General features: G+C 36.7%; 2 protein-coding genes across 2 annotated transcripts in view; both read left to right on the top strand.

Annotated features, from left to right (window-relative positions):
- Positions 1-15,266, top strand: part of TBC1D15 (TBC1 domain family member 15) — a 67,436-nt gene extending 52,170 nt beyond the window's left edge. The window contains exons 12-17 of the mRNA XM_056130648.1: positions 2,857-2,957; positions 7,677-7,776; positions 8,862-8,959; positions 11,221-11,337; positions 12,206-12,292; positions 13,940-15,266. Of these exons, the coding sequence (XP_055986623.1) occupies positions 2,857-2,957; positions 7,677-7,776; positions 8,862-8,959; positions 11,221-11,337; positions 12,206-12,292; positions 13,940-14,161 (725 nt within the window). The 3' untranslated portion in view covers positions 14,162-15,266. The remainder of the gene's footprint in view (positions 1-2,856; positions 2,958-7,676; positions 7,777-8,861; positions 8,960-11,220; positions 11,338-12,205; positions 12,293-13,939) is intronic.
- Positions 15,267-21,267: 6,001 nt separating this feature from the next.
- The window catches only part of TPH2 (tryptophan hydroxylase 2), a 119,600-nt gene continuing 116,495 nt past the window's right edge, over positions 21,268-24,372 (top strand). Inside the window, exons 1-2 of the mRNA XM_056130810.1 lie at positions 21,268-21,381; positions 24,055-24,207. Of these exons, the coding sequence (XP_055986785.1) occupies positions 21,277-21,381; positions 24,055-24,207 (258 nt within the window). The 5' untranslated portion in view covers positions 21,268-21,276. The remainder of the gene's footprint in view (positions 21,382-24,054; positions 24,208-24,372) is intronic.

Here is a 24,372-nt window from a genome sequence, read left to right as displayed (position 1 = left end):
GATTAAGATGTGCATCAGTCAGCAGTAGTAGAGAATCTTGAATGCTAATTTAAGACAGCTTAATCTTTAATTAAAAGGAATTTGTACATTAATTTCATTCCCACAACTGATGGCATATACCAAAGAACATCATGTATAAAATAAAACAGATTTAAAGCAACCAGAATATGAAGATTAATTCAACTACTTGCTTCAGCTACGACTTTCAGAGAAATATAGAAGGGATTCCATATGTAATCTGAAGACTTAAAGGATTAGTTTTTTAAAATTTTTATACCTTCTAAATTTTTATGCCTTAATTTCATCCTAACTATATTAAAAAGTTATTTTGGGTTTTTTTTTTTCAGATGAAGGTGTTGTTTTGTTGGAGTATAAAGTTTTTATACTTTAATGATAGTTTAACATATTTCTATTATAGATGTAATGCAGTAAATTAGATCAGGTTTCCTTTATGCTTTAATTGGTTTAGTTTTTATGTTTTTCAGTGTTTTTACTATGTGTTCCTGTATTGGTAAATTTTGGTGACAGATATCTAAGTTTTTCTTCCATTTTTTAAATTCTTTTCTTAAGTTTGTATTATAGACTCCAGAGAAACAGAACTACTAAGATTACATATACACATTGAAATTTGTTTTTTCCTTTTTTTCTTTTTTGGTTGTTGGGCCGCCCTCAACAGTTCTCGGGGCTTACTCCTGGCTCTGAGCGCATGAGTCACAGCTGGCAGGGCTGGGAACCATGTGCTATGCTGGAGATTGCTGGGCTGAGCTTATCTCCTCTCAGGTGTGCATTATGTTCAGCAACATCTGCAATATGTTTGTTAAAATGCTCTTATTACCTTTTAACTTCATGTCACATACCCCTTTCATTTTTTGGGTTTTTTTTTCTTGAAACTTTTCTTCAAGTATCTTAGTAATTCCATTGTCTAGTGCTGTTACAACTGGGTATCTGACATGGGAACCCAGTGGTCTGTAACTACTGTAGCATTATCCTCCCGCTGTTCATTGATTTTCTTGAGCATGTACCAGAAACGTCTCCATTGTGAGACTTACTGTTACTGTTTTTGGCATATCGAATACGCCATGGGTAGCTTGCCAAGCTCTGCTGTGTGGTGGGATACTCTCAGTAACTTGCTGGGCTCTCTGAGAGGGACGGAGGAATTGAACCTGGCTAGGCCGCGTGGAAGGCAAATGCCCTACCCACTGTGCTATTGCTCCAGTCCCTTAACTACAGTAAAACTACTTTAAAAAAAAACAGAAACAACAAAACTGCAGGGGCCTTTCTGTTGTGCTGGGGGTTGGGAACAAATCCCAGACAAGGCATACATTTCACTTTTCTAAAACTACTTTTTCTGTCACCAGAGTAAGGTTGACAGGGAATAGACCGCAGTAGATGATAGGACATAGGCTTGGGGCAGGTGTCAAAATTTTACATAAGAAAATCCTTAAGGTGTTTGAACTCTCTGCCCCACTACTATACAGTTGATCTGATTTTTCTTTTGTGATTTTGCTGTGCATATTTTTGGGGCTAATTTTTTAAGTTTCCTTACAGAATTGTATATCATTTTTAGTAGAAATATCCTCCCCCTCTTTAAATAGGTACTCTTTAAATTGCTTTTGTACATAGAGATTTAGATGAATGCTATGAGCACATATGGGTTCGGATATATACATGAAAAACTTTTTTCCACAGATTACCCAAGATTCCACCATTATTAACATACAGAAATTACCAAAATTAAACAGTATCTATGTAAAAAGTTTGAATATGAACTCAACATTTTTGGGGTTCAAGAATCTGGGTCTTGGGCACAGAATATAGTTCAGTAGAGTGCTTACCTGCATGTCTTGGACCCTTGGTTTGAGGAAGGGAGGGAACCATGCATCTCTGTCCTATGTGTGAAATCTAATTGTAAAATAATTAAGAAAACTGATGGTCTTATAAACTGGAGCTTAAAAAATGAACAATTAGTATGTTTAGTGAAAAGCAAAAATGAAAAAATTTTAAGGGAAGGGTCTTATTATTTTAGGTTCTATTTTTACCAAGAAAAGGGAAGACCACAGTAATGAATATTTAAAAGAGGCACACAATTTTGTGTAGACTCCTTTAATTGAGAGTACCAGTGATCCGGGTTCCTGCAGTAGTTGGCCCCTTGCCAGATCTTAACTTTCCTTCACTTACTGATAGGGTTGGATGCTGTTGACAACTCTGACCTTGTAACTTTGTTTTCTTCTCTCCTCCCCCCCCCCCCCCAACACTGTTCCTTTGGGACTTTCCCATACCTCTTTGACTTCCTTTCAAATCTCCTTTGAGTCCATGCTTTTACATTGGATGTTTGCTGTTGTCATTTCTGTTTTTTTTCTTGTAATGCTTTTGCACCTTCTTTTGCAATAACATTGCTACTCTGAATAGTAGCATCTTGCCAAATTAGTTAGCTTAAATGTATCTGCTTGACTTTTCCCCTAAATAACTTCTCTTGTTTAGGTGATTATAGACTTTCCTCTAAATTTATAGCACAGCAGTAGCGTGTTTGCCTTGCAATTGGTCCGGTGGACCCGGGTTCAATTCCTTCGCCCCTCTCGGAGAGCCTGGCTAGCTACCGAGAGTATATTGCCCGTACCGCAAAGCCTAGCAAGCTACCCATGACGTATTCTATATGCCAAACACAGTAACAACAAGTCTCACAATGGAGACCGCTTGAGCAAATTGATGAACAATGGGAGAACAGTGCTACAGTGCTACTTCCTTATCTTCCAGGAAAGGAGTGATTTTAAGTGGTGATGACATGCACAGAAGATACGACATGCACATAAAGCTTAGGTTTTCAGATACTTGATTTTTTTTTTTTTAAATTCTTAGGATACGTACAAGGAATGAGTGACTTACTTTCCCCTCTTTTATATGTGATGGAAAATGAAGTGGATGCCTTTTGGTGCTTTGCCTCCTACATGGACCAAATGGTAAGAACGGGCCCTTTCATCAAACCAGTTTTGAAAGTTTTATCTTACAGTTAAGGTTGATGAACAAACTTAAAATTATTCTATTTCTGTGTTAGAATTGTCTTTTAGATGCTTGGAAATACTGGCATTGTTTTTAATAGAAAAAGTTGGTGTGTATAATTTTATAGTTTGGGAATAGTCTGATTTAATGTTGTTCTTATTCTTATTGTTCTTGTATGTTAATGCTTATGTTCTGCAGAAGAGTTATGAGTCTTTATAGAGAAAACTTTGTTGGGGGGGTTCTTTTCTATTAATTTTCTTATCCAATTGCCTTAGATATACAGTTACAGAATTGTTCTTGATTCAGTTTCCGTCATAAGTATTCCAACACCCCCTCTTCACCAGTATACACCAGTGTCCTCAGTTTCCCTCCAGCCACACTCCCCTCTCTTCTACCTTCCTCTGTGGTGGGCACTTCTCCCCCTTCTCCCCCCTTCCTCTCCCTTCCCTTCCTCCTCCCTCCTCTTTCTCTCCCTCTCCTTCCCCTCTCCCTCTTCCCTCCTCTCCTCCACTCCTCTCCTCCCCTCTCCCTCTCTCTTCTTCTCTCTTCTCTCTCCCTCTCCCTCCCTACCCCTTTTCCCAGCATTATGGTTTGCAGTTACAGAACCGAAAGGTTGTCATGTTCGTCTCTATATCTACTTTCAGCATTTAGTTGTTGTCCAGAGTAATCATTTCCAAGTATTGTCATGAGGTCCTTTCTCTATCCTAACTGCACCCCCACCCCCCACCACAAACACACACCATTCCTGGCAAGCTTCCAACCATGGACCAGACCTCCCAGTACTTGTTTCTACTTTTCTTGGGAATTAGACTCTTACCATGTTTTTATATTTTAAAAAAATTGAGGAAATAATGAATTCAGTTCTCATGAAGTAGTTAAGCTTTTGTAGCATCTGTTTCAGAAATAAAGCTTAGTCATGCCAGTTAATCTCTTCAACCTTTGTGAACATTTTGGGTTTTTGTCATTAATAGTAAGTGTGTTTGAATGTGTTTGAACTCTTTGTAATACTAACACTTTCTTAGTGATTCACTCTTATTTTCTCTGAAGCATGTGATTTATTAGAGTTGAGCTACGTATATACACATTCATACAAAAACATTTTATTATCGTTGGTGTACTGCAGAGGTGGTTCTAGGACAATAATACAGAGAGAGCATTAGCAGGGAAATAATACAGAACAGTCTTTTCAGTTGATTTCTCAGGGAAAAAAAGGGAGCGGGTGTAAGAGAAGATAAAGCAGATGAGCTTCAAAGATCAGACTGTTTAGGTCACAGTACTGTTTAAAAATAAAACCAATATGTTTGATGCTGGCCCTTGGTGTCAGATATTGAAATGGCTTAGGTGGAAGGGGGAGAAAGGTTTTGAGTATGTGGTAGTATAAAATGTCACCTTTTAATAGTGTTCAACTCAGTTGAAGGGGTGCACATATTGAATTCAGTAGTTTAAAAAATTTTTTTTTCTACTCTTGCTGAAGTGATAGCACATTGGGTAGGGCGTTTGCCTTGCATGTGGCTGACCCGGGTTCAATTCCTCCGCCCCTCTTGGAGAGTCCAGCAGATATCCTGCCCACATGGCAAAGCCTATGTATTCGATACATCAAGGGTAGCTTGCCAAAAACAGTAACAAGTTTCACAATGGAGATGTTACTGGTGCCCGCTCGAGCAAATCGATGAACAACCGGCCAGCAGTGCTACAGTACTACAGTGCTACTCTTGCTAATTTTTATCCCCGTTTAACTTTTCTCACTTTTGTCCATTTCCCCAAGTTCTTTTATCCATGAATTCACATAATTTTAGTTCTTTTAAAAAATGTATGTTTAAAACGTATGTTTTATAAGATTTGATAGTTTAAAAATGTTCTTCTTACTAAGTGAATTACTGAATACTCAAATTACTTAGTCTCTTACCTGACTTAATGATTTTAGATACTTTGGAAGGATTATTAACTTCCCTAATCTGGTAATAACCAGATTGTCTTTGCTGTTTTCATTGATTGACTTTACCTGCCTTCTTAGTTCCAATTATTTCCAACTGCTCTAGGAATCTCATGGCATTGTTCTAAGATCTGTACAGCTAATACTAAATATATACAAACTGTTGTCTGCTTTCTTTGTGATATTCTTTTTTTTTTACACTAAAGCTGGTATGATTCTTAATATAGGCACCATGCAATTTGTTTAACTAGTTCTCTCCTGTGCTTCTTGAATTTTCTTAGTGAACTTTCCTGTAAGAACTGACATAAGGTTCTTAGTCAATTTTTATAGAATAAACACATGAATATTTCCCCAGTGCTTAATTTAGACCTCTGTAGGTATTCCAAAAGAATTAACATGAATATATTACAAGTAGATTTCCAAAAAATGATTTTCATAGAATTGAGGGTAATATTTGATGTTTAAATAGATTCTTGGCTTATGGAAAATACATATGTGTAAGCCTAATTATGTGCATGTATTTAAGTCTCAAATATAAAAATTGCTTTCTGTACATCCGTAACAGGTATTTAGTCTGTCATTTTTGTGTATGATGCGTCAAGTTCTTTGTGTTGTCTTTATCATAGTACATAAATGTTCTTTGTGTTCCACCTTCCCCATATAGGATGGGTTGGGGATTTTTCTAGTCTTTATTCTAAAAGGATTTCCTAATATATTGTCTACTGAAATGTTTTTCATAATATTTGAAAGAAAGGTCAATATGTTGCAGTCCAAATAATCTGATTATTTACCATTGCCTGGCTCTTGTTTGGATGTCCTTGAATCTGCACTGATGCTCTTGGACTCCTTTTTGTTTTACAGTTTAATTTCATGTAAGTTCGTCCTTTTTCATGGTTGAGACTAATCTTCTTGTTGATATTAATATTGAAGTAGGCTGAGGCATAAACTTTGCCTGTTATAAAAATATTTGCAAGATGACCTGACGAACTTTCGTATACTCATCTATTTCGCCATGTAGTCTAGTTTGATCTTCCTTCTCCCCCGTTCTCACACATATGCATGTACATGTATATTCATTTATAATCTATGTATGCCTACCGTCGGTCTCATTTCCCTTTTCACAGGAGTAGGTACTCTTTTGAAGTTGGCTGCTGTCATTTTGGAGTGCTCTAGCATAGAGTGGATTGTTATGATTATACTATGTTATTTACTGTAGTATACAGCTATTTCCATACCAGATCTAGCCTTTGGTTATGCCACTCTAACAGTTATCCTGTCAACCAAAGAACCTTCTTCTACGGATCCTTATGACAAATATGAATAAATTACATTTCAAAACAGCATGTTAACTAAATTAGTTTCTGAACTTAGTAAAGAAAAACCAGTTAATTGAGAATATGTAGCTCTTCAAATGTCTGTCAGTAAAATAACATTTAATTGAATATCGTCTTTAATTTGATAACTTATTTGATAATTTAATAATGCACCTTTATCTCTCAAACTAAAAGTCAGGTGTGAGGGGAGTATATTTTCCTTAGACTTTTCAGAAGTGTTAAGGATATAGGCTACCACAAAGGGTTGGCACATGCATTAAAGGGACCAGAATCATCCAGGAGCCTTCAAACTGATTGTTTTGGTGGTTTCCTGTTCCATTTGACTGAGTTTATTCAACTTTGAAGATTATTAAAACATGTAAATCATATATTTTTTGAACTTTTTGGGTTCGGGGCCCCATTTACCCCTTTGAATATTTAAAAAATATTTTCTATTTAAATATATAAAATATATATTTATTAAAAACAGGCTTTTCTTTATGTGGGTTTTATGGCTTTTTATCGTACAGATAATTAGTATGAGAAATGTATAAATATTATTTTTAGAACAGTTACAAACGTGTTAGCCATGAATGCATGTAACATTTTTTAATGAAAAGTAACTTCCAAGACAAAAAAATTAATTTACTGAGCAAGGGGGGGATTGTTTTCCATTTTCAATTTTCTTTAATGTCTAGTTTAATAGAAGACAGCTGGGTTTTCATATCTGTGCTCATATTCAGTCTATTGCAATATCACACATCATATAGCTTTTACACTTGTGGGAGAATTTAAAGTGCAAAATGCATATAATGTCTTATTGTAATGAAAGCACTTTAACTTTACAGATTCCCCAATGTCAGAAAATTGAAGAAATAATCCTTAAAAATGTGATGGATACATATTAGAACTAAAGTTAATTTCATTTGATAATTTGAAGTAATATTAATGGAAGTGATTTGATAAAAGCTTATTTCCTAATGTGTGCCCCTTTCACTTGTCTCTTATTTGACACAAATGTTATCATTTTTATTCTATCTCTGCATTCTTTATCTAAAATGACTGGAGAGAAAAAGTAATGGTTGGTTTGAGACCAAGGGATTTTCTCCCTATCTCTTCATTATTTCTTTAGCTTTTTAATTAGTTATGTTTTTGGAGGGGTCACACCCAGCGAAGCTTGGGTTACTTCTGCACTCAGGAATTGTTTTTGGTATTGCTTGGGGGATCATCTGGGACGCCTAGGATCAAACCTAAGTTGGCCACATGCAAGGCAGGTGTCATACCTGTTGTACCATCTCTCCAGTCCTAAATTTGTTTGTTTTTGTTTTTTTTACATAAGCAAATATTTGTCCTAAGCTTCATGTTTCAGGTACTGCTATAATATAACATTTATTAAATTTTACTTATATGCTTATATTTATTTCCTTTTAAAGCATCAGAATTTTGAAGAACAAATGCAAGGCATGAAAACCCAATTAATTCAGCTAAGTACTTTACTTCGATTGTTGGACAGTGGATTTTGCAGTTATTTAGGTAGGTATAATGAATGAAACTACCCAGCAGGTTGGAATGCATTATAAGGGAATATGTAAAGAACTATTTAAAATATGTAGATACTCTATTGTTATTGTATGGGACTGTTGGTTTAGAACCCCATCCCCCCAAAAAAATAGGGCACCAAATTGTGTTTGTATTAATTCTGCTTTAAAATGTTTATTCATAATATTGTTTGATTGAATTAAAAGTAAAGTAAAGTAAAGGCCCTCCCGTTGATCATCGATTTGCTCGAGCGGGCCCAGTAACGTCTCCATTGGAGACTTTTAGTAGAAGGCAAATAAATACCTTGTTTTTTTTGGTTTGTTTTGGGACCACACCCTGCAGGACTACTGGCTTAGTGCTCAGGGATCATTCCTAGTGGGCTCGAAAGACCATTTGGGGTGCCAGGAATCAAACTTGGGTTGGACTGTAGGGTTTACAAGGCAGACACCCTACCCATTATACTGTTGCTCCAGCCACAAATAATACAATTTTTAAAAACTTATTGAATCACTGTAAGATAGACACTTACAAAGCTGTTTATGATTGTATTTCAGTCATACATATTCCAATATTCATATACATATTCCACCCTTCCACCAGTGTACATTTCCTAGCACCAGTGTCCCCAGGTTCCCTCTCATTACCCCTCACCACCTGCCTCCCTCTCTCCTTTCCTCTCTCTCCCTCCTTCTCTCCTCTCTCTCCCCCCTCCCTACTACCTTCCCTCCTTCAACCCCCTATCCCCGCTTTGGCTCATTGTGGTTTGCAATATTGATACTGAAAAGTTATCAAGAAAATCCCTTTACCTATTTTTAACCCTCAAATCTTGTCCAGCATGATCATTCACAGCTGCTATTGTCCTACTGATTTCTTGTCTCTCTTACCAACCCTCAGCCCCACACACACACTTGTGGTTAGTTCCAACCGTTGAGTAGTCCTCCTAACCCCTGTTTTCCCTGGCCATAGACCAAACATGTTCAATTTTAATAGCTTAAGATGCATAGGAAATTGATAAATGAAATGTCTCTGTGTTAAGAAATTAGTCTTGACCATATATACACATTTTTCTCTTTGTTTAGAATCTCAGGACTCTGGATACCTTTACTTTTGCTTCAGATGGCTGTTAATAAGATTTAAAAGGGAATTTAGTTTTCTAGATATTCTTCGATTATGGGAGGTAAGTTCTTAAATTGTTATGCAAATGTATTTGTTATGGATTGAACCTATTCTATGGAAAAGAAATTGTATTATCACAACCTATTTGAAATTTCCTAGAATTCTCAGTTTTGTGTTTTTTCCCTAAAGAGTAATGATCTTGAGCTAATTATCTGTTTTTTTGGTAGCACTTTTTTTGGGTCACACCTGGCAGTGCTCAGTGGTTACTTCTGATTGATTCCTGGTTGAGCTCTGGGGGCCATATGGGGTGCTGGGCATTGAATCCCAGGTGACCGCATGCAAGGAAGGCATCCTACCCCCACCAATCCCTTGAAGTTCATTTTTATAAATCATAATCTCTATGAAAGTTGGAACTAGTGAGTTTCCCAAACAGCTTCTCCACCAGAGACTTCTCTACACTTTTTTCCATTAGCTTCTTTCTGCCTGAGAAACACAGTATGGACAAGTGCTGCCAGAAATTCATTGAATTCATCGTATGGCTGATTCTGAATGAATTTCTCATCCTTGTATGTGCAGAAACCTTTGACTGTTGCCAGAATTTTCTCAGTTCTCACATTCAGTTGGTGAGACAGCCCCACATGTAGCTGTGTCCACAGTTTCCAGAAGTGAGACTCCATGTCAGGGGTTTTCTGCCATCAAACTGGCGCTTGAAAGCTCTGGCTCCAGACACTCGCAACTGTGCTCCAGTCATGAGAGACTGACTCCATCTGAATCCATGTTCTGGTACAGAGTTCCATGTGGTATAAATTGGTAAAAGCTGAGATGCCACTCAGCTTTTATCAGTTATATCAATTTCATCAATTTATCAGTTGAAATAGAAGCAATCCCTCTTGTCTTTTTCTTTTTAAATAAAGAAATTTAAGTTAAAGCTGAATATAAAATAACAAAAATCCTACCATACATATTTGGAATATGTAAACATTTCTGCCTTTAAACTTCTTGTTTGTTCTTTTCTCTTGTACTAAAAGAAGAAAAGTAGAGCTCCTTTTCTTCATCCCTATACTAGCAGATATTTGTGACGATGATTTTGGTCTATATCCATTTTTTCATTTTCCATCTAGGGTGACTTTTTTGGGTTTGGTTTTGGTTTTTTGATCACACTGGGTGATGCTCAAGAGTTACTCCTGGCTCTGCACTCAGGAATTACTCCTGGTTGTGCTCAGGGGACCAGACTTTGGTCAGCCATGTGCAAGGCTTTATCTATTATACTATCTCTTCGGCCTCAACATAGAGCAACTCTTAATGAAAAACAAAATTATTATTCTCAGATATTTATTATTACAAGATCTCAGTGTGCTTTCACAATGGAATATTGGCATAAAATCATTGATCACTGTCTTATAATCATGCAAATCAGCTATTGCAGAAATTCTCCCGATGAAAGAGTCGGGAGATAATCCATTTGGTCCCCCAGTGTCATCTGAGGTTTTCTTGGTTGAAAGTTGATTCCTGTCTTTTTGGCAGCTGTGTTACTGTTAGAGGAGACTTCATGCTGACTGAAGGATTGTCGCTCTGTGAAGAGTCACTACCCCTGTTCAAAACGGGAAATAACGATCACTTTGTTTTGTTTTGTTTATTTCTGATCACCTCTGGCCAGGCACTCTGGTGCTGCTCATGGACTGCCCGCATGTTCAGGGGCTCTCGGTGCCGTCATGCATTCTGCCATTTGTATTGGTGTCCTTGACCCTGAAATTCATGTTACTACATACTCTTGAGATGGGATCATATTTTAAAGTTTGACAATTTTGTTCAGTTAGCCTCTCAATTCTTTTTTTCCTTTGGCTTTTTAGGAAAGATGTTAGGTACATTAACCAGGGGTAAATTAAGGCCTTAACTTTGATGGCATTACCTAGATTTAGAAAGAAATGAAGCTATTGCTCAAACATTTTAAAGTGAAGAACTGAAAGTTCAGAAACAGATGGAAAAGACCTCTAACCCATCAACCTTAAAGCTTATCGCTGTGGCAGCTTAATGCCATTATCATACAGGTTAGGTGCAGTGATTTGCTTACCATGGTTACCTAAAGAGCTATACTGAGATTACATCAGGCTCTCATTTAGTGGATTTTAGTTACTTTGTAGATAAAGGTAAGATTTTTCTTCCCTCCCCCTCATTTCCCAAGTAGGAAAATAGTAGACTGCTCCACTAGGCAGCATCTCCTCTGTAGAACAGTCAGTCATTCGAAGTTCAGCATTGCATCTGAGGAAAGTAGTTTAGTATCAGTATAAGTTTGCCAACTTAGTTGTTCTTTTCTTTTGATAGGTAATGTGGACTGAACTGCCATGTAAAAACTTCCATCTTCTTATTTGTTGTGCTATTCTGGAATCAGAAAAACAGCAAATAATGGAAAAGCATTATGGCTTTAATGAAATACTTAAGGTAACTTATTAAATTTGGATTTCAAAAGTAATTTTGACTGTTTTGCTCCGTTTGTTTGAATGCTGAAACATTTCCTTGGCACTTTATTGAATCCTTTGAGTGATATCAGTAACAGAGTATGAGCACTGACTGACTGACAGTTCAACAAATACATATTGGCCAGTTATTTTTATCTGGCTGCTTAATAAGAAAAGGAAACTCAGCAGATGGATTTTTATCTAAGAAAATAATTTTGTTTTGCTTATACTTTTTAAACAGATACTGCTTTTTATTTTTTAATTTTAGTCACTGAGAAATTACAAGGTTGGGTTACATAGTTGGGTTTCAGGCATATAATGGTTCATATAATGCTTTAGCACTGGTGCCTTCACCAGTGTCCACTTCCTTCACCAAGCTCCTATCCCCAAACATACCCTTTGCGCGCCCCACCCTCCCAATCAGTCCGCTTCTGTGGGAGGCACTATATGTATATGTGTGTGTGTTTTGCACTGTCGTTTACAGTACTGCTGCTGACAGGGTTTCAAACATAACACTTGACCACCTTTCGGCAGGCACCACCTCCTTCTCCAGGTCAAAAGGTTCCCTTCACCAGATGTTGCCCCTTCCTGTCCTATCCCCAGCCCTCTCCAATGACATGTTTCCTACTGAATATCAGTCCTCATGTTCTTAAACAGCTGCTGCACTTAATGTTCCATAAGCTTATGAGCTATTTGCTAGTTTTAAAACTTTGAATTTCCTTTTATTTGTAATATGCAGATATTTTTTTAAAGGATTTTTATCTGCAGTGAAACATAATTGGTAATAAATTGTTTAGTAGGATTTAGTAGAGCTTTCTGTTTTGGTTATCATTTTATTTTGTTCATTTTAGCATATCAATGAATTGTCCATGAAAATTGATGTGGAAGATGTACTGTGCAAGGCTGAGGCAATTTCTCTACAGATGGTAAAATGCAAGGTATACAATCTTAAATAATTGAAATGTTTTTTGCATAGTTTTGGTTTGTTGAAGTTAGGAATTTTTCTTTGTGGTATTAAAATGGCAGCTTTATTGAGAATAAACTGACACAAAGTTTTGGCTAACATTTGATTTACAGCATTTAATTGAAAACCAATGATTAATTTTGGAAGATAGAAAACCTAAGACATATGACGAAAGTAATATTTTTGTGACAACCTGAGTGTCTGTAGAAATTTAAGTAAGCGTTGATAAATTGGGCTGGAACGATAGCACAGCAGGTAGGGCGTTTGCTTTGCACACAACTGACCCGGGTTCGATTCCTCCGTCCCGCTCGGAGAGCCCAGCAAGCTACCGAGAGTATCCCGCCTATATGGCAGAGCCTAGCAAGCTCCCTGTGGTGTATTCGATATGCCAAAAACAGTAACAAGAAGTCTCACTTCGTGTTCTTGGAGCAAGCAGATGCCATTGGGCTACACTAGCACGCTACAGGGATGAATGGAGATGGTACTGGTGCCCACTTGAGAAAATTCATGAACAACGTGACTACAGTGCTATAGTGCTTGATAAATTACCCAATTGGTTTAATGAATCCAGATTAGAACCTGTAATTTTGAACTTGTGATTTTGAGTTTATGGATCTATGCCTAGGAGTAGAATTGCAGAATCATTGGGTAGTTTTGTTTTTAATTATTTGAGAAACATATGTATTATTTTCCATTGAAACTGAGTTAGTTTACATTTCTACCAACTGCAAGTAAAGGGTTCTTTTTCCCATACCCTCATCATGATGTACTGTTTTTGGTCCTTTGTATATGGGCCAGTTTCAATAGTGTAAGGTGATGCCTCATCAGTGTTTTGATTTGCTTTTACCTGGTAATAAATGATAATAAGTATTTTATCATGTGCCTGTTTGCCATTTGTATGTCCTCTTTGGGGGAGGAGTCTATTTGGCAATTCTCATTTTTTTTTTTGAAATAAAATAGATTTTATTTGGAGGATTTTTAAGGTGTGGAGTGGGGGGGGGAGAGAGAGAGAGAGAGAGAGAGAGAGAGAGAGAGAGAGAGAGAGAGAGAGAGAGAGAGAAGTTAGACACGAAAGCATGAAAGTACACATCTCAAGAGGGGAGAGATGCGGGTGACACATGTGCTCAGCCATGTGGGCGTAAGCACACATGGGCTCAGGCAGCATATGCGCCGGCAATTCTCATTTTTTTGAACGGGGTTATTGCTTTTCTGTTACTGACTTTTTTTCTTTTTTTTTCTTTTTCATTTTGGGTCATACCCGGTAATTCACAAGGGTTACTCCTTGGCTCTGCACTCAGGAATAACTCCTGGTGGTACTCAGGGGACCATATGGGATGCTGGGAATTGAACCCGAGTTGGCTGCATGCAAGGCAAACGCCCTACCCTCTGTGCTATCACTCCAGCCCCTGTTACTGACTTTTATTGAGTTAATTCATTTATTGTGTGAATTCTTTTTATGGCTTAACCCTTTGTCAGATCTATGGTGTGCAAATGTTTTCTTCCATTCAATAGGCTGTCTTTCTGTTTTAATGAAACTTATTCCTTGGAAGCATTTTGGTTTGATTTAATCCTATTTGTTTTATAGACAGCATAGTTTTTATATTTGGTTTTTCTTGTTTAGGAATTGCCACAAGCAGTTTGTGAGATCCTGGGACTTCAGGAAAGCGAAGTTACAACACCAGATTCAGACACTGGGGAAGATGAGAATGTTGGCATGACCAGTTGTCCGACATCTGCCTTTCAGAGTAACTCCTTGCCTGGACATGCAGCCAGTGGAGTCAGAGATGACAACCCAGCACAGACACCAGTGTCCCCAAGTGTCAGCAGATTAACACCTGCCTGATCATCTTGCTTAATTTTTTAAGAGACATTTTGTTGCAACTCTTTCAAAATTTTGAAAGGTGGAAATTTAAAATCTTGGTATTGATTATGCTTTAAAGTTTGTGGAAAGAAAGTGTACTGATATTCTTGCATTAAAGCTTTACAAAGATTTAAACTAATTATTTTTGTAGTTACTTCTACCAAATAGCCTTTCCTTTTCAATAACATTCCTTAGTATTTTTATAGCTAAGTACATTTTATTTTCTTGCTAATGAACTGGAATTGGATGAAAAAAAAACTACAAGTGGATGAGTTGGAAATTACGCACTTTGGAAAACATTCACTTTGTTTACTCTTAGTTTAGTGGGGTTTGGATTTGGTTAAATATTGAATCTTTCTATATAGCAGTCTAAACTGAGAACTAGATTGTTACCCAGTGATGATTTAAAAAAATATGTTTTTCTCTGCTGTTTACAATAATATTTAGCTTAAATATTTATGCTGGTTGAATGTGATTTAAATTGGACATTTTACATCAATGCAATTTAATGTGTAGATAAAGACCTCTTTCAACCATAGTAGGTGGATTGGCAGTATATTTTTTACCTTGAACTTTTCAATTGTATATAAAGACTAAGTACTTATTTATGAGTATAAGAAAGGATAGGCATATTTTCTTTAACTGAATAAACTTGAGTATTGATTTATATCATCTGATTTGATGAAATTAATACATAGCTTCAACATGAGATCTTTTTCAGAACTATTTTCTTAATGAAGTGTTTATTTCATGAGACTACATTCAACCCTGTACCTGGTGTAATTTTAAAATTAATTGCTTGTAACCTCACTTTACTAATAATGTTTATTATCTTTCCTAATAATGCATTAACTGATTAATCAGGTCTTTACATTAAAAAATCACTCTTTACGAAAAGCTTATGTCAGAAATATCAAGATAACTGTCATGAGTTTTAAATAATATCCTTTTGTATATGAACAAAACTGTCGTTTTTACCATGCAGTGTTGCATGATTTTAAGTTATGTAGAACTAACATAACTGATTCCGTTTTAATTGTAATTTGTTAACTCCTGTACATATCATTAAAATAAATTTGAAGTCGAATTAGTGTTTTCAGTTAAATTATACTTAGAAGTAGTCTTGTTGTTTTTTAGAAGAAAATATCCATGATGGACTTTAGAACATCTCATATTTTTATACAATTCAGTCATTTGAATGTGCTGTTGAAATAAAAAAGAAACATGTCCCCCTTGTAACTGAAAACATTTTTCACCAGTATGAAATTGGGAACAGTGCTGCCTTAGAGTATATAGTTATTTGACTCAGTAAAGCAGCTTCCTGCAACTAGTGGTAATAAAGTAAAATAAGTTATGTAGTTCTGAAGTGGATTTTTTCTCTGTAAACCAGGGAAGCAAATGAACTTTTTTCTTAACTGACAATCATGCCAGTAGAACCATTAGATTTTAGTTTTTAATATTGGGTGTTATCTTTCATCAGTTAATAATGAGTCAGCCTATTCAGGAAAAAAAGTGAAATGATCAAAAACTCAGCATCTCCAGCCTTTCATTTCCTGCTGTTCAGGAAATTGCTTAGAACATCTTGATGTCCTTGTTCTTCAGGACTGTGGCATTTGGGGAGTTATTTTCCTATACATAATGTAGTATTTACTGCAAAGTTTGAAAAAAATCTTAGTACATTTGTTAAGTTTAAAGTATTTGATAAGTTTAGAGTACATTTTGTCAAATGTTAACTCTCAGACTCCCCCTGGCCCCCGAAATATCTAGAGCACATGTGGGCTTAAACCTAGATCCTCATACAGGTGGGTGAATGCTCTATACCCTATAGGTGAGCTATGTCCCTAGCCCTCTAGCACATTCTTTTTTGTGTGAAAGTGATAATGCAGTGCTAGATTCGTAATCAGACTCCAGTAAATGTAGTTTAGCAACTTGAGCTATTGAGATTACTTTATTGAGCTATTGAGTTCAGGTAAATTTTACTTTAATAATTTTCTATGTACCACTGGTTTACTAGTCTTGACTTTTACAGATTTTATAAGCTGCTCCTGCCACATGCTAACTTGTACAAATATTCTATTCTATATTATATGACACTTAACTGAGTTCAAATGATTTAACTGTAAAAACTATTTTCAGTTTTGATATAGAATTGAATTTATGAGCATCCCTACTTTGATATTTTCATGCATCTAGAATTCATCTATGTTAGGAACTTTAGTTTTGTTGATGACTAAAGGCTTTTTTGAGTAAGACAGCTAGCCTTTAGGGATAGACAGTAATTCTTGCTGTATTTGATTTTTCCAAGGGTTTTAATGCTCCTAACTACATTCTTACGGGGTTTTTGTTGTTTCTATTTTTTTATTTTAAATTTTGGATCATATCCAGTGGTACTCAAGGATCACTCAGATAGCATGTGACGCTAGGGAACCAAGTCTGCGCCTCCAGCATGAAAACCCTGTGCTACAACTCATTGAGCTATCTCATACTCCAGATTATTTTGTTTTGGGGCCAAACTCAGCCATCACTCAGGCTGTTCCCAACTCAGTACTCAGAAGTTGCATTTGGTGTGGTACTCAGGATCATGTGGTTCCGTGGGTAGGACCCAGGTCTCCTGCAAGCAAAGCCTGTGCTCCAGTCTGTTCTCTCCAGCCTTGATACCAGCCAATTCTTAGGGGGAATTTATATCTCTGCTATTACAGGTCGTATAAAGTACTGTGCAATACTTATTGAAAAACCTATATACTTGTGTGTAACTATAACAAGGTATTGCCATTCTAGTTATTTTGTTTGTGGGTTAGTTTGGGGGTCACCTGGAAGTGTTCTTAAGTTAGTCCTGGCACCATGCCAGTCCTCCTATAGTGCTTTGTGGAGGACCATGTGGTGGTGCATGAACCTGGAACTCATGTGCAAAGCATATGCACAAGCCCTTTAATCCATCTCCCTAGTGGCAAGTTCGGATGTGTTTTTTTAAAGGTATGTCTTGTCTTAATTTTTTTTTTTTAAACGGTGTCTGGGATCTAGATTTCTTAGATTTCTTAACGGAGTTTTCGGGAGTTATATGAACCTCTTAGTGTATTTGATGTCTGGAGTACATATATGCATATTTGTGGGGAGAGGTCATGGAATGTCTTAAGATATTCTAATTTTCTTTTATTTGAAACTTGCTATAAGTTATTTAGTGTGAGAATATAATTTATAACTCCTGCTCATTATTTTATGTGTTAGGGCTGGAGCGATAGCACAGCGGGTAGGGCGTTCGCCTTACAAGCGGCCAACATGGCCGACCCGAGTTCGATTCCTCCGCCCCTCTCGGAGAGCCCGGCAAGCTACCGAGAGTATTCGATATGCCAGACACAGTAACAACAAAGTCTCCAATGGAGACGTTACTGGGCCCGCTCGAGCAAATCGACGATCAACGGGAGGGCCTTTACTTACTTTACTTACTTAAAGCTCTGTTAAAAGAATCTTCTGAGTGTTGTGTACAAGCGTTCAGAATAACAGAATGAACCTGGAAGTAAGGTCAAGGACCTCACTGCTGCTTCAAAATGCTCTTCATTCCTCCCCACAAAAGGGCAGAACTCAAGCTGTATTCTTTTTCACTTACCAAATGTAAAGAAGCTGGATCTCAGATTAAATTCTGCTAAATTTCTCAATTTAAATTCAACTTTTGGGACAAATGCTTATTTTCTTAGTTTACAGAACTTCTAAGGATTCTATATAAAGGATAATGGGATTCCCAAAGAAGAGAAAACTAGCCTCCCTAGATCTTCACATTTCGTTAATTATCTGTTTCCTAAACTAGTTTTTAAACTTCCTTTTTAATATGACCTGCTCATGTTTAACTAGACCAAGGGAAAAACAATCAATTTCATTAACATTCCATAATTAAGAAGGATGTCAAATGAAGCACTACAAAAACTTTCCGAATTGGGTGAGTTAGTCTTGGCAGAGAGTTTACTTCTCTTTAAAAAAAAAAAAATTCGGGGACATGATAGGCCACATTTGCCTATGTTCATGACTTATTCCTGGCTCTGCTCAGGTGTCACTCTGGGTGGTGCTTGAAGGTGCTAGGTCTGAAACCCGGGTCAGCAAGTGTTAGTGGCAAGTGCCGTAACTCTTGTGTTATCTCTCTGGCCTCTGTGTAGCATCTTTCAGGGAAGAAATTTAAGGAATAAAGTGCAGCAGTTCAGTCAGTGGACTGAGTTTATATGTTTGAATTCTCACTCAATAAATTCTTTTTCCTTAATTGTTCTCTGAGAAATCACCGTTTCTCCCTTTCATTACAGGGACCCAGGAATTGGCTCAAAGGGCCAGGGAACATGCTTTGCATACTGGAATGCAGGTTTCACCCCCAGCACTGTATGTCCCCCGGAGGAAACAAAAGATGAAAACCGCTCATAGTAGATTCTTTACCACAACAGTTTTGTTTCTTTCCGTCAATCGATTTTGATTTTTCAGTGCTCTTCACATGTTGGGGTTGAAGAGTGTGTGTTTATTCTCTGAGGTCTCAACTAAGGATTGAATTTGTTTGAAAGTGTGAAAAATCTGGGTGGCCGGGTGTGTCTCTCTTTACTCATTTTTTGAATTTCCTTTGTTTTTTCTTGTGAACCCTCACATTGATATATTCTTGAATTAAAAAAAATATTAACTATTTGAATTGCATATTCTGGTTTCATTTAAGTGACTGCAAAGTAAATTTATCCCAAATAAATCACCATCCTCTTTGTGTTTTGGTTTATTCAAACTGGGTATGTGAAAAAAATAAAAGACTCAGTGTTGCTGAATGTGGCCCCCCCCCAAAAAAAGTTGAAAAAGCAATGGCAACTTGAACATGTATATACTGAATACTAGTGAGGATCAGCCAGGCATTGACTTCACAGTTTCATAAAGGAAAGTTTTTAGAAGAGGGCCAATGAACTAGTACAAGGTTTAAAGCATCCACCTTGTATGAGGCTAACCCCATGTGATTCCTGGCACCACATGGTCCCTCCATTATCTCTGGGTTTTCTCTTTGAGCACCGCTGTTGTGCATATTTTTTTCATTGTATGAGTTATTTTCACTTTATTGTTGGTGTCATTTGATGCACAAAATCTTCAAGTTGTGGTGAAGCCTTACTGATGTATTTTTTTCTTCGGTTGCTTATGCTTCAGATGGTTAAGGTGCCCAATTCACAGTCAGGAATACATGCTCCTGTATTTTAAGAGTTGCACCATTTGAGTTCTTTTAGATCCGTGATGCATTTTGAATTATTTACTATGATGTAAGATAGCAGTACAATTTCACTATTTTTCATGGGGCTATTTAAAGTTGTCCAACATTTGCTTGAAAGATGATTCCACATTTAATTATTTGCAGTTTTATTTAAAAGCAGTTTTTTATAAGTTTATTTTGTTGTTTTGAAATTCTCTTACTGCTTCCTAAGTAGATGATGAAGATGATGAACCAGTTTTATTCTCCTCCATTTTCCTTTGCCTCTAAAGGTGTGTGTGTGTGTGTGTGTGTGTGTGTGTGTGTGTGTGTGTGTGTGTACCTACAGGGGATTCTATAATGTAAACTGAGTTCCTCTTCAGACTTAGTCCTTGAAATATTTTTTTAAGTTTTATTTTTATAAAGTTGTTCAATAATTCATTCCATTTAACATTCGAACACCAATCCCACTACCATTGCACCTTCCCACCACCATATTTCGAATGTTTCCACCCCAAATCCCAAATCATGCTCCCCAAGCAGAACTGAAACAATTTTGTATTGCTTGTTACAAATAATCCGCTAAAAGTAGTCCAATAAAGTTTCCTAGAGGAAAGTGTGTGAAGATTGTTGTATTTCATTCTGGAGCTTCATTAAGCCCTTGTTCAAGAGATTACGAACATATTTGTTAAACCCTATCAAATGTGTGCCGCTCTTGGTACATCAGTGATGTAGAGTATGAGAGCATTCGCAGCTGTGCACTCCAGGAATTCTAAAATTTAGAATATGATTATGCAGCAGATTCCCTCGTGGGTGAGGCTCGTCTGAGAATGTGGAGAGCGATTGTAAGCATAGTGGCGAGTGAGTTCTGGAGGTTTCTGGCTGATGGGGTTCTGTTTTGGCAGGGAGGGAAACTCACCCAGCCCCCTTCCAGTTGCCCTGGTTAAGATAGCCTGGCGTGGGGTCTGGAGGCATCTCTTCAGCATGTTGTTCTGTTACTCTCCTCCATGAGCTTTCTTTCTGAATCTCTAGATCATTGTTCTTTGTTTATTATTATTATTATTAATGTAGAAGTACTGCTATTTATTCAGCCACTGATTAGGGTGATTGAATTGGGCATGAACTCCACTTTTTTTCTCATTTTTTATAATTTTATTTATTGAATCACTTTGAGAGCAGCTACAAAGCTCTTGGGTTTAAGTCTTGGTCATACAATGAAACACCGATACCTTCACCAGTGCCCATTCTCCATCACCAAAAACCCCAGTATACACCCATCCCATCCCACACCCTCCCTCTACCTGTGGGGCAGATGATTTCCATATTACTCTCTTCTTTGGTTACATTCAATATTTTGACACCTGACCCACCATTATTCTTTGGAATTTTACCCCAACACTCAGATATGCCAAAAAGGTAACAGTAGACAATTTGTTTTCTATTGCTGGTTATGAATAATATATGATGTCACACGGTTGCAGCAGTGACTGCACGATTTTGGGATTCCGATTTGAAAGATGAGAGCTAACGTCAGGGACAGATTGTTCTCTTAGAAATAACACCCCCATAATGTATTGTTGTCTACCACCCACGCGCAAATGGCTACTCGACCTATGAAACAAATCACCCCACCAACACAGATAACCCCAGGCTTCAGATCTGTAATCTGACTGTGGCCATCAGCAGCTAGAAATGAGTTTCTTTCTAATCAGCTTCCATCAGCCCTTAGTCATCCTTATAAAGGAACTGGGGAGGGGAGGATTCTCACTGCTCTGTCTTCAGTCCCAGGGTTCTGGACAGCGCCCTGAGTGGGCTGCAGTTCTCAAGTCCCTTCTCTCACGCACCACCAGGGCCGCTGCTGCTCCACTAGTCCCCCCTGCTGCAGAGGAAGAAAATTACACTGGGATCCATGCAGCCAGCAATGATGATGTTTTCCAGTAAATACTGGGCAAGGAGAGGGTTTTCCTTGGATTCAGCAGTGCCCGAAGAGCATCAGCTACTTGGAAGCGTAAGCGTGAGTACTGAGAAGTTGGCACTTCTAGAGAGGTGTTTTCCAGGGCAGTGGCTTTACCCTTGCACCTGGTCACCTGACATAGAGGGACCACACACACCTCAACTCATGTCCTCTATCATCGGTCTGCCCTGCTTCCCTTCTGCCTTTTCCAGCCTGCCTTCTTTCCCCCATAAAGTGGATGTTACTCATTCCTACTTATTAAAACTTCCTCTTCACGAAGTTTATAAATAGAAATAATATTAAATTAGTTTAGAACATCAACAGACTGTATGAATCAATGTTTCATATAGTAGTAAACAGAAAATGTCTATAAGTTTTGAAATTCTAAGTTATTCCTATTATGTGTGGCTAGGAATAGAGAGAGGAAATAAAATAGGTTTTGATGGTTCCTTCAAGATTACTGTTTCTTCTAGTTTCTTTTCATTGAAAATCTTGGTCTTTAAAACACATTATTTTCTATTTTTGTATACTGTGCTGGTTGTTGGAGTTAAAAAAAAAAAGGTCTGATGATTTAAAAAAATAAGGTGTTCCTTATTACTCCTTACCTTTTTAAAAGTAATACAATAGTGGAGAAACACACTATTTCAGCATTTGAAACAGTTTTTGTACTTAAGTATTAAAGGAATAGAAAAGAATGTCTTGCAGTATTTTAAAAGGCAAAAGTCACAGGATTTTAAAAGGATGTGAAATAAAATGTTTCTACATTTTATTTAAAATTTAAAATGGTTTAAAAACTATTAAATGATATTTTATTAAAGTACTGTCCGAGTTTATCAACCAGTTCTAATTCAGTCTGTATCACAGACAAAGTTTTAATATTGTAGCTCCCAATATGTGCCAGAGGGTTATATTGTACTGATAGGTTATTATTGCTAAAAATGTTGAAACATAATCAGAGCAAGTTTTGTGGAACTATTTAAATTCAATTTGCGAAAACTGAGATCAGAAACATAAATAGGTTTTTAAACATTTAAATATCATGAATATTTGGATGAGATATTATTCTGAGGAATTTTAAATAATGAATTGCTAGAAGGAAAGTAAAGAACACTCTGTGTGACTAATGTATGACCCTTTTCATAGACAAAAATCTATTTAGAAATATAAGATCTGTATGTCTGTGTATTATGTGGTGAGGTGTGGCAGATGTTGAGAATACTAAGACTTTAGAGTTGTTTTTTTTTACTTTAGAGTTTTTAATGACTAATATAGTCAAATGTCAGTGTCTGCATAAACTTACCTCCCTCAACTCATAAATAATAAAATATACATTTCCATGATATATAAATCTGTGAGTGAGACAATACAACATGTGAAAATAAAGTCAGTAGGGAAATCAGAGAAGACAAAGGCAAATCACTATGCCCTGGGTTTAGTATCAAATGTACATTTCTCAGTTTCATGAAGAAGTAATATAATTGATGTGGTTGTACTATATCATTTTTTGCCAGGGAGAAGATTCTCTGTCTACTTCATTAGCATAAAACATACACAAAATTGTGCACTGTAACTTTACTTTGCCTGTCAAATAAATTTACATCCTTTTATTCTGCGTTTCTTGACAGAGTGATCTGAATTTCTGGAATCTGCCATTTTTATCTTTAGCCAATAGGACTAATAGTCTTACTTCATAATGTATCATAGTGTCTTAAATTATTAATGATGTTTCTTAAATTTTACTCTATGCTCCTAATTATGATCTCTTCCTCCCTCCCTCCCTCCCTCCCTCCCTCCCTCCCTCCCTTCCTCCCTCCATTCTTCCCTCCCTCCCTCCCTCCCTCCCTCCCTTCCTTCCTTCCTTCCTTCCTTCCTTCCTTCCTTCCTTCCTTCCTTCCTTCCTTTCTCCTTTTCTTTTCTCTCTTACTGTGGCTAAATTTTCTTAACACTTTTTAGATAACATCTCTTGATACAAATGGCCACAATTGGATAAAACCCTTTGTGTTGAATTTTTGCAGATAAATTCACCTGCATAATGTGTATCTCATTGCAGGAAATAAGATTACTAGAGTCAGTGCATGTCCTGACACATTGTGGAATGGGAAAAATACATACATATATTTTTTGTTTAATATATAATTTTTGCTTAATATATAAATATAATATATAAAAATATATTTATAATATATAAATATATATATGCACCAGAAACATATATTTGGTGCTGGGAATCAAACAAACCTAGGACATCATCCATGCAATGTATTTGCACTACCTCTGAATCACATCCCCAAGCTTCAAACATTTTGTTTTCATTGAAATAAAACTATTATTGTGATAATGTTTTGTCTTATTTTCATATCTTTTGTAATTAATATTATTTTATATCATTCAATAGATATTATTATTTTAAATAAACCTAGAAAGAAAGGCAGGAGTTATTCAACCTTATAGTTCATGATGGTCAGATTTTTGTTGCTATTAAAGTGGAACAAATCTTATTCCCCTTTCATTTCAACCACTGGGTGATATTGGAGGGCACTGAAAAATAGCATGTAAGAGTAAATTAGACTGATATTTATGATCAACAATTATGAGTGACCTGACACTTTCTCATTTCTGTGATAGCTAGGGTTTCCGGCAAATGAATGGAGTTCTGAATGAATCCTATATTCAATTATTAAAACTCTGAATTCCTAATGAATGTTCTCTGTGTGTGTCTCTACCTCCTTGAAGCTCAATAAAGCTAACAGCAGCAAAAATGATGATAAAAATGTTAATAAGGGAAACAGCAAAAGTGAAACTGCTACAGAAAGTGGCAAGACGGCTGTTGTATTCTCCTTGAAAAATGAAGTTGGAGGATTGGTGAAAGCACTGAAACTCTTTCAGGTGAATGTAAACTATCATTACATCATTCAAAAAGGCACTGTGTGCTTGGTTCAAACCTGTCTTTTGTACTGACACATGACTGAATAAATTGCCAGATAATATGTTGAAAAGCTCAAAGAAACCAAATTTCATAAGGCCTTACGAGGAGAGTGTTTGCCAAACAGT

This window comes from Sorex fumeus, unplaced genomic scaffold, assembly GCF_029834395.1.
Source record: "Sorex fumeus unplaced genomic scaffold, SorFum_2.1 ptg000081l, whole genome shotgun sequence".
Classification (NCBI taxonomy): domain Eukaryota; kingdom Metazoa; phylum Chordata; class Mammalia; order Eulipotyphla; family Soricidae; genus Sorex; species Sorex fumeus.
Note: the sequence above shows the minus strand (reverse complement) of the source record. Positions and strands in the feature narration are given on the sequence as shown.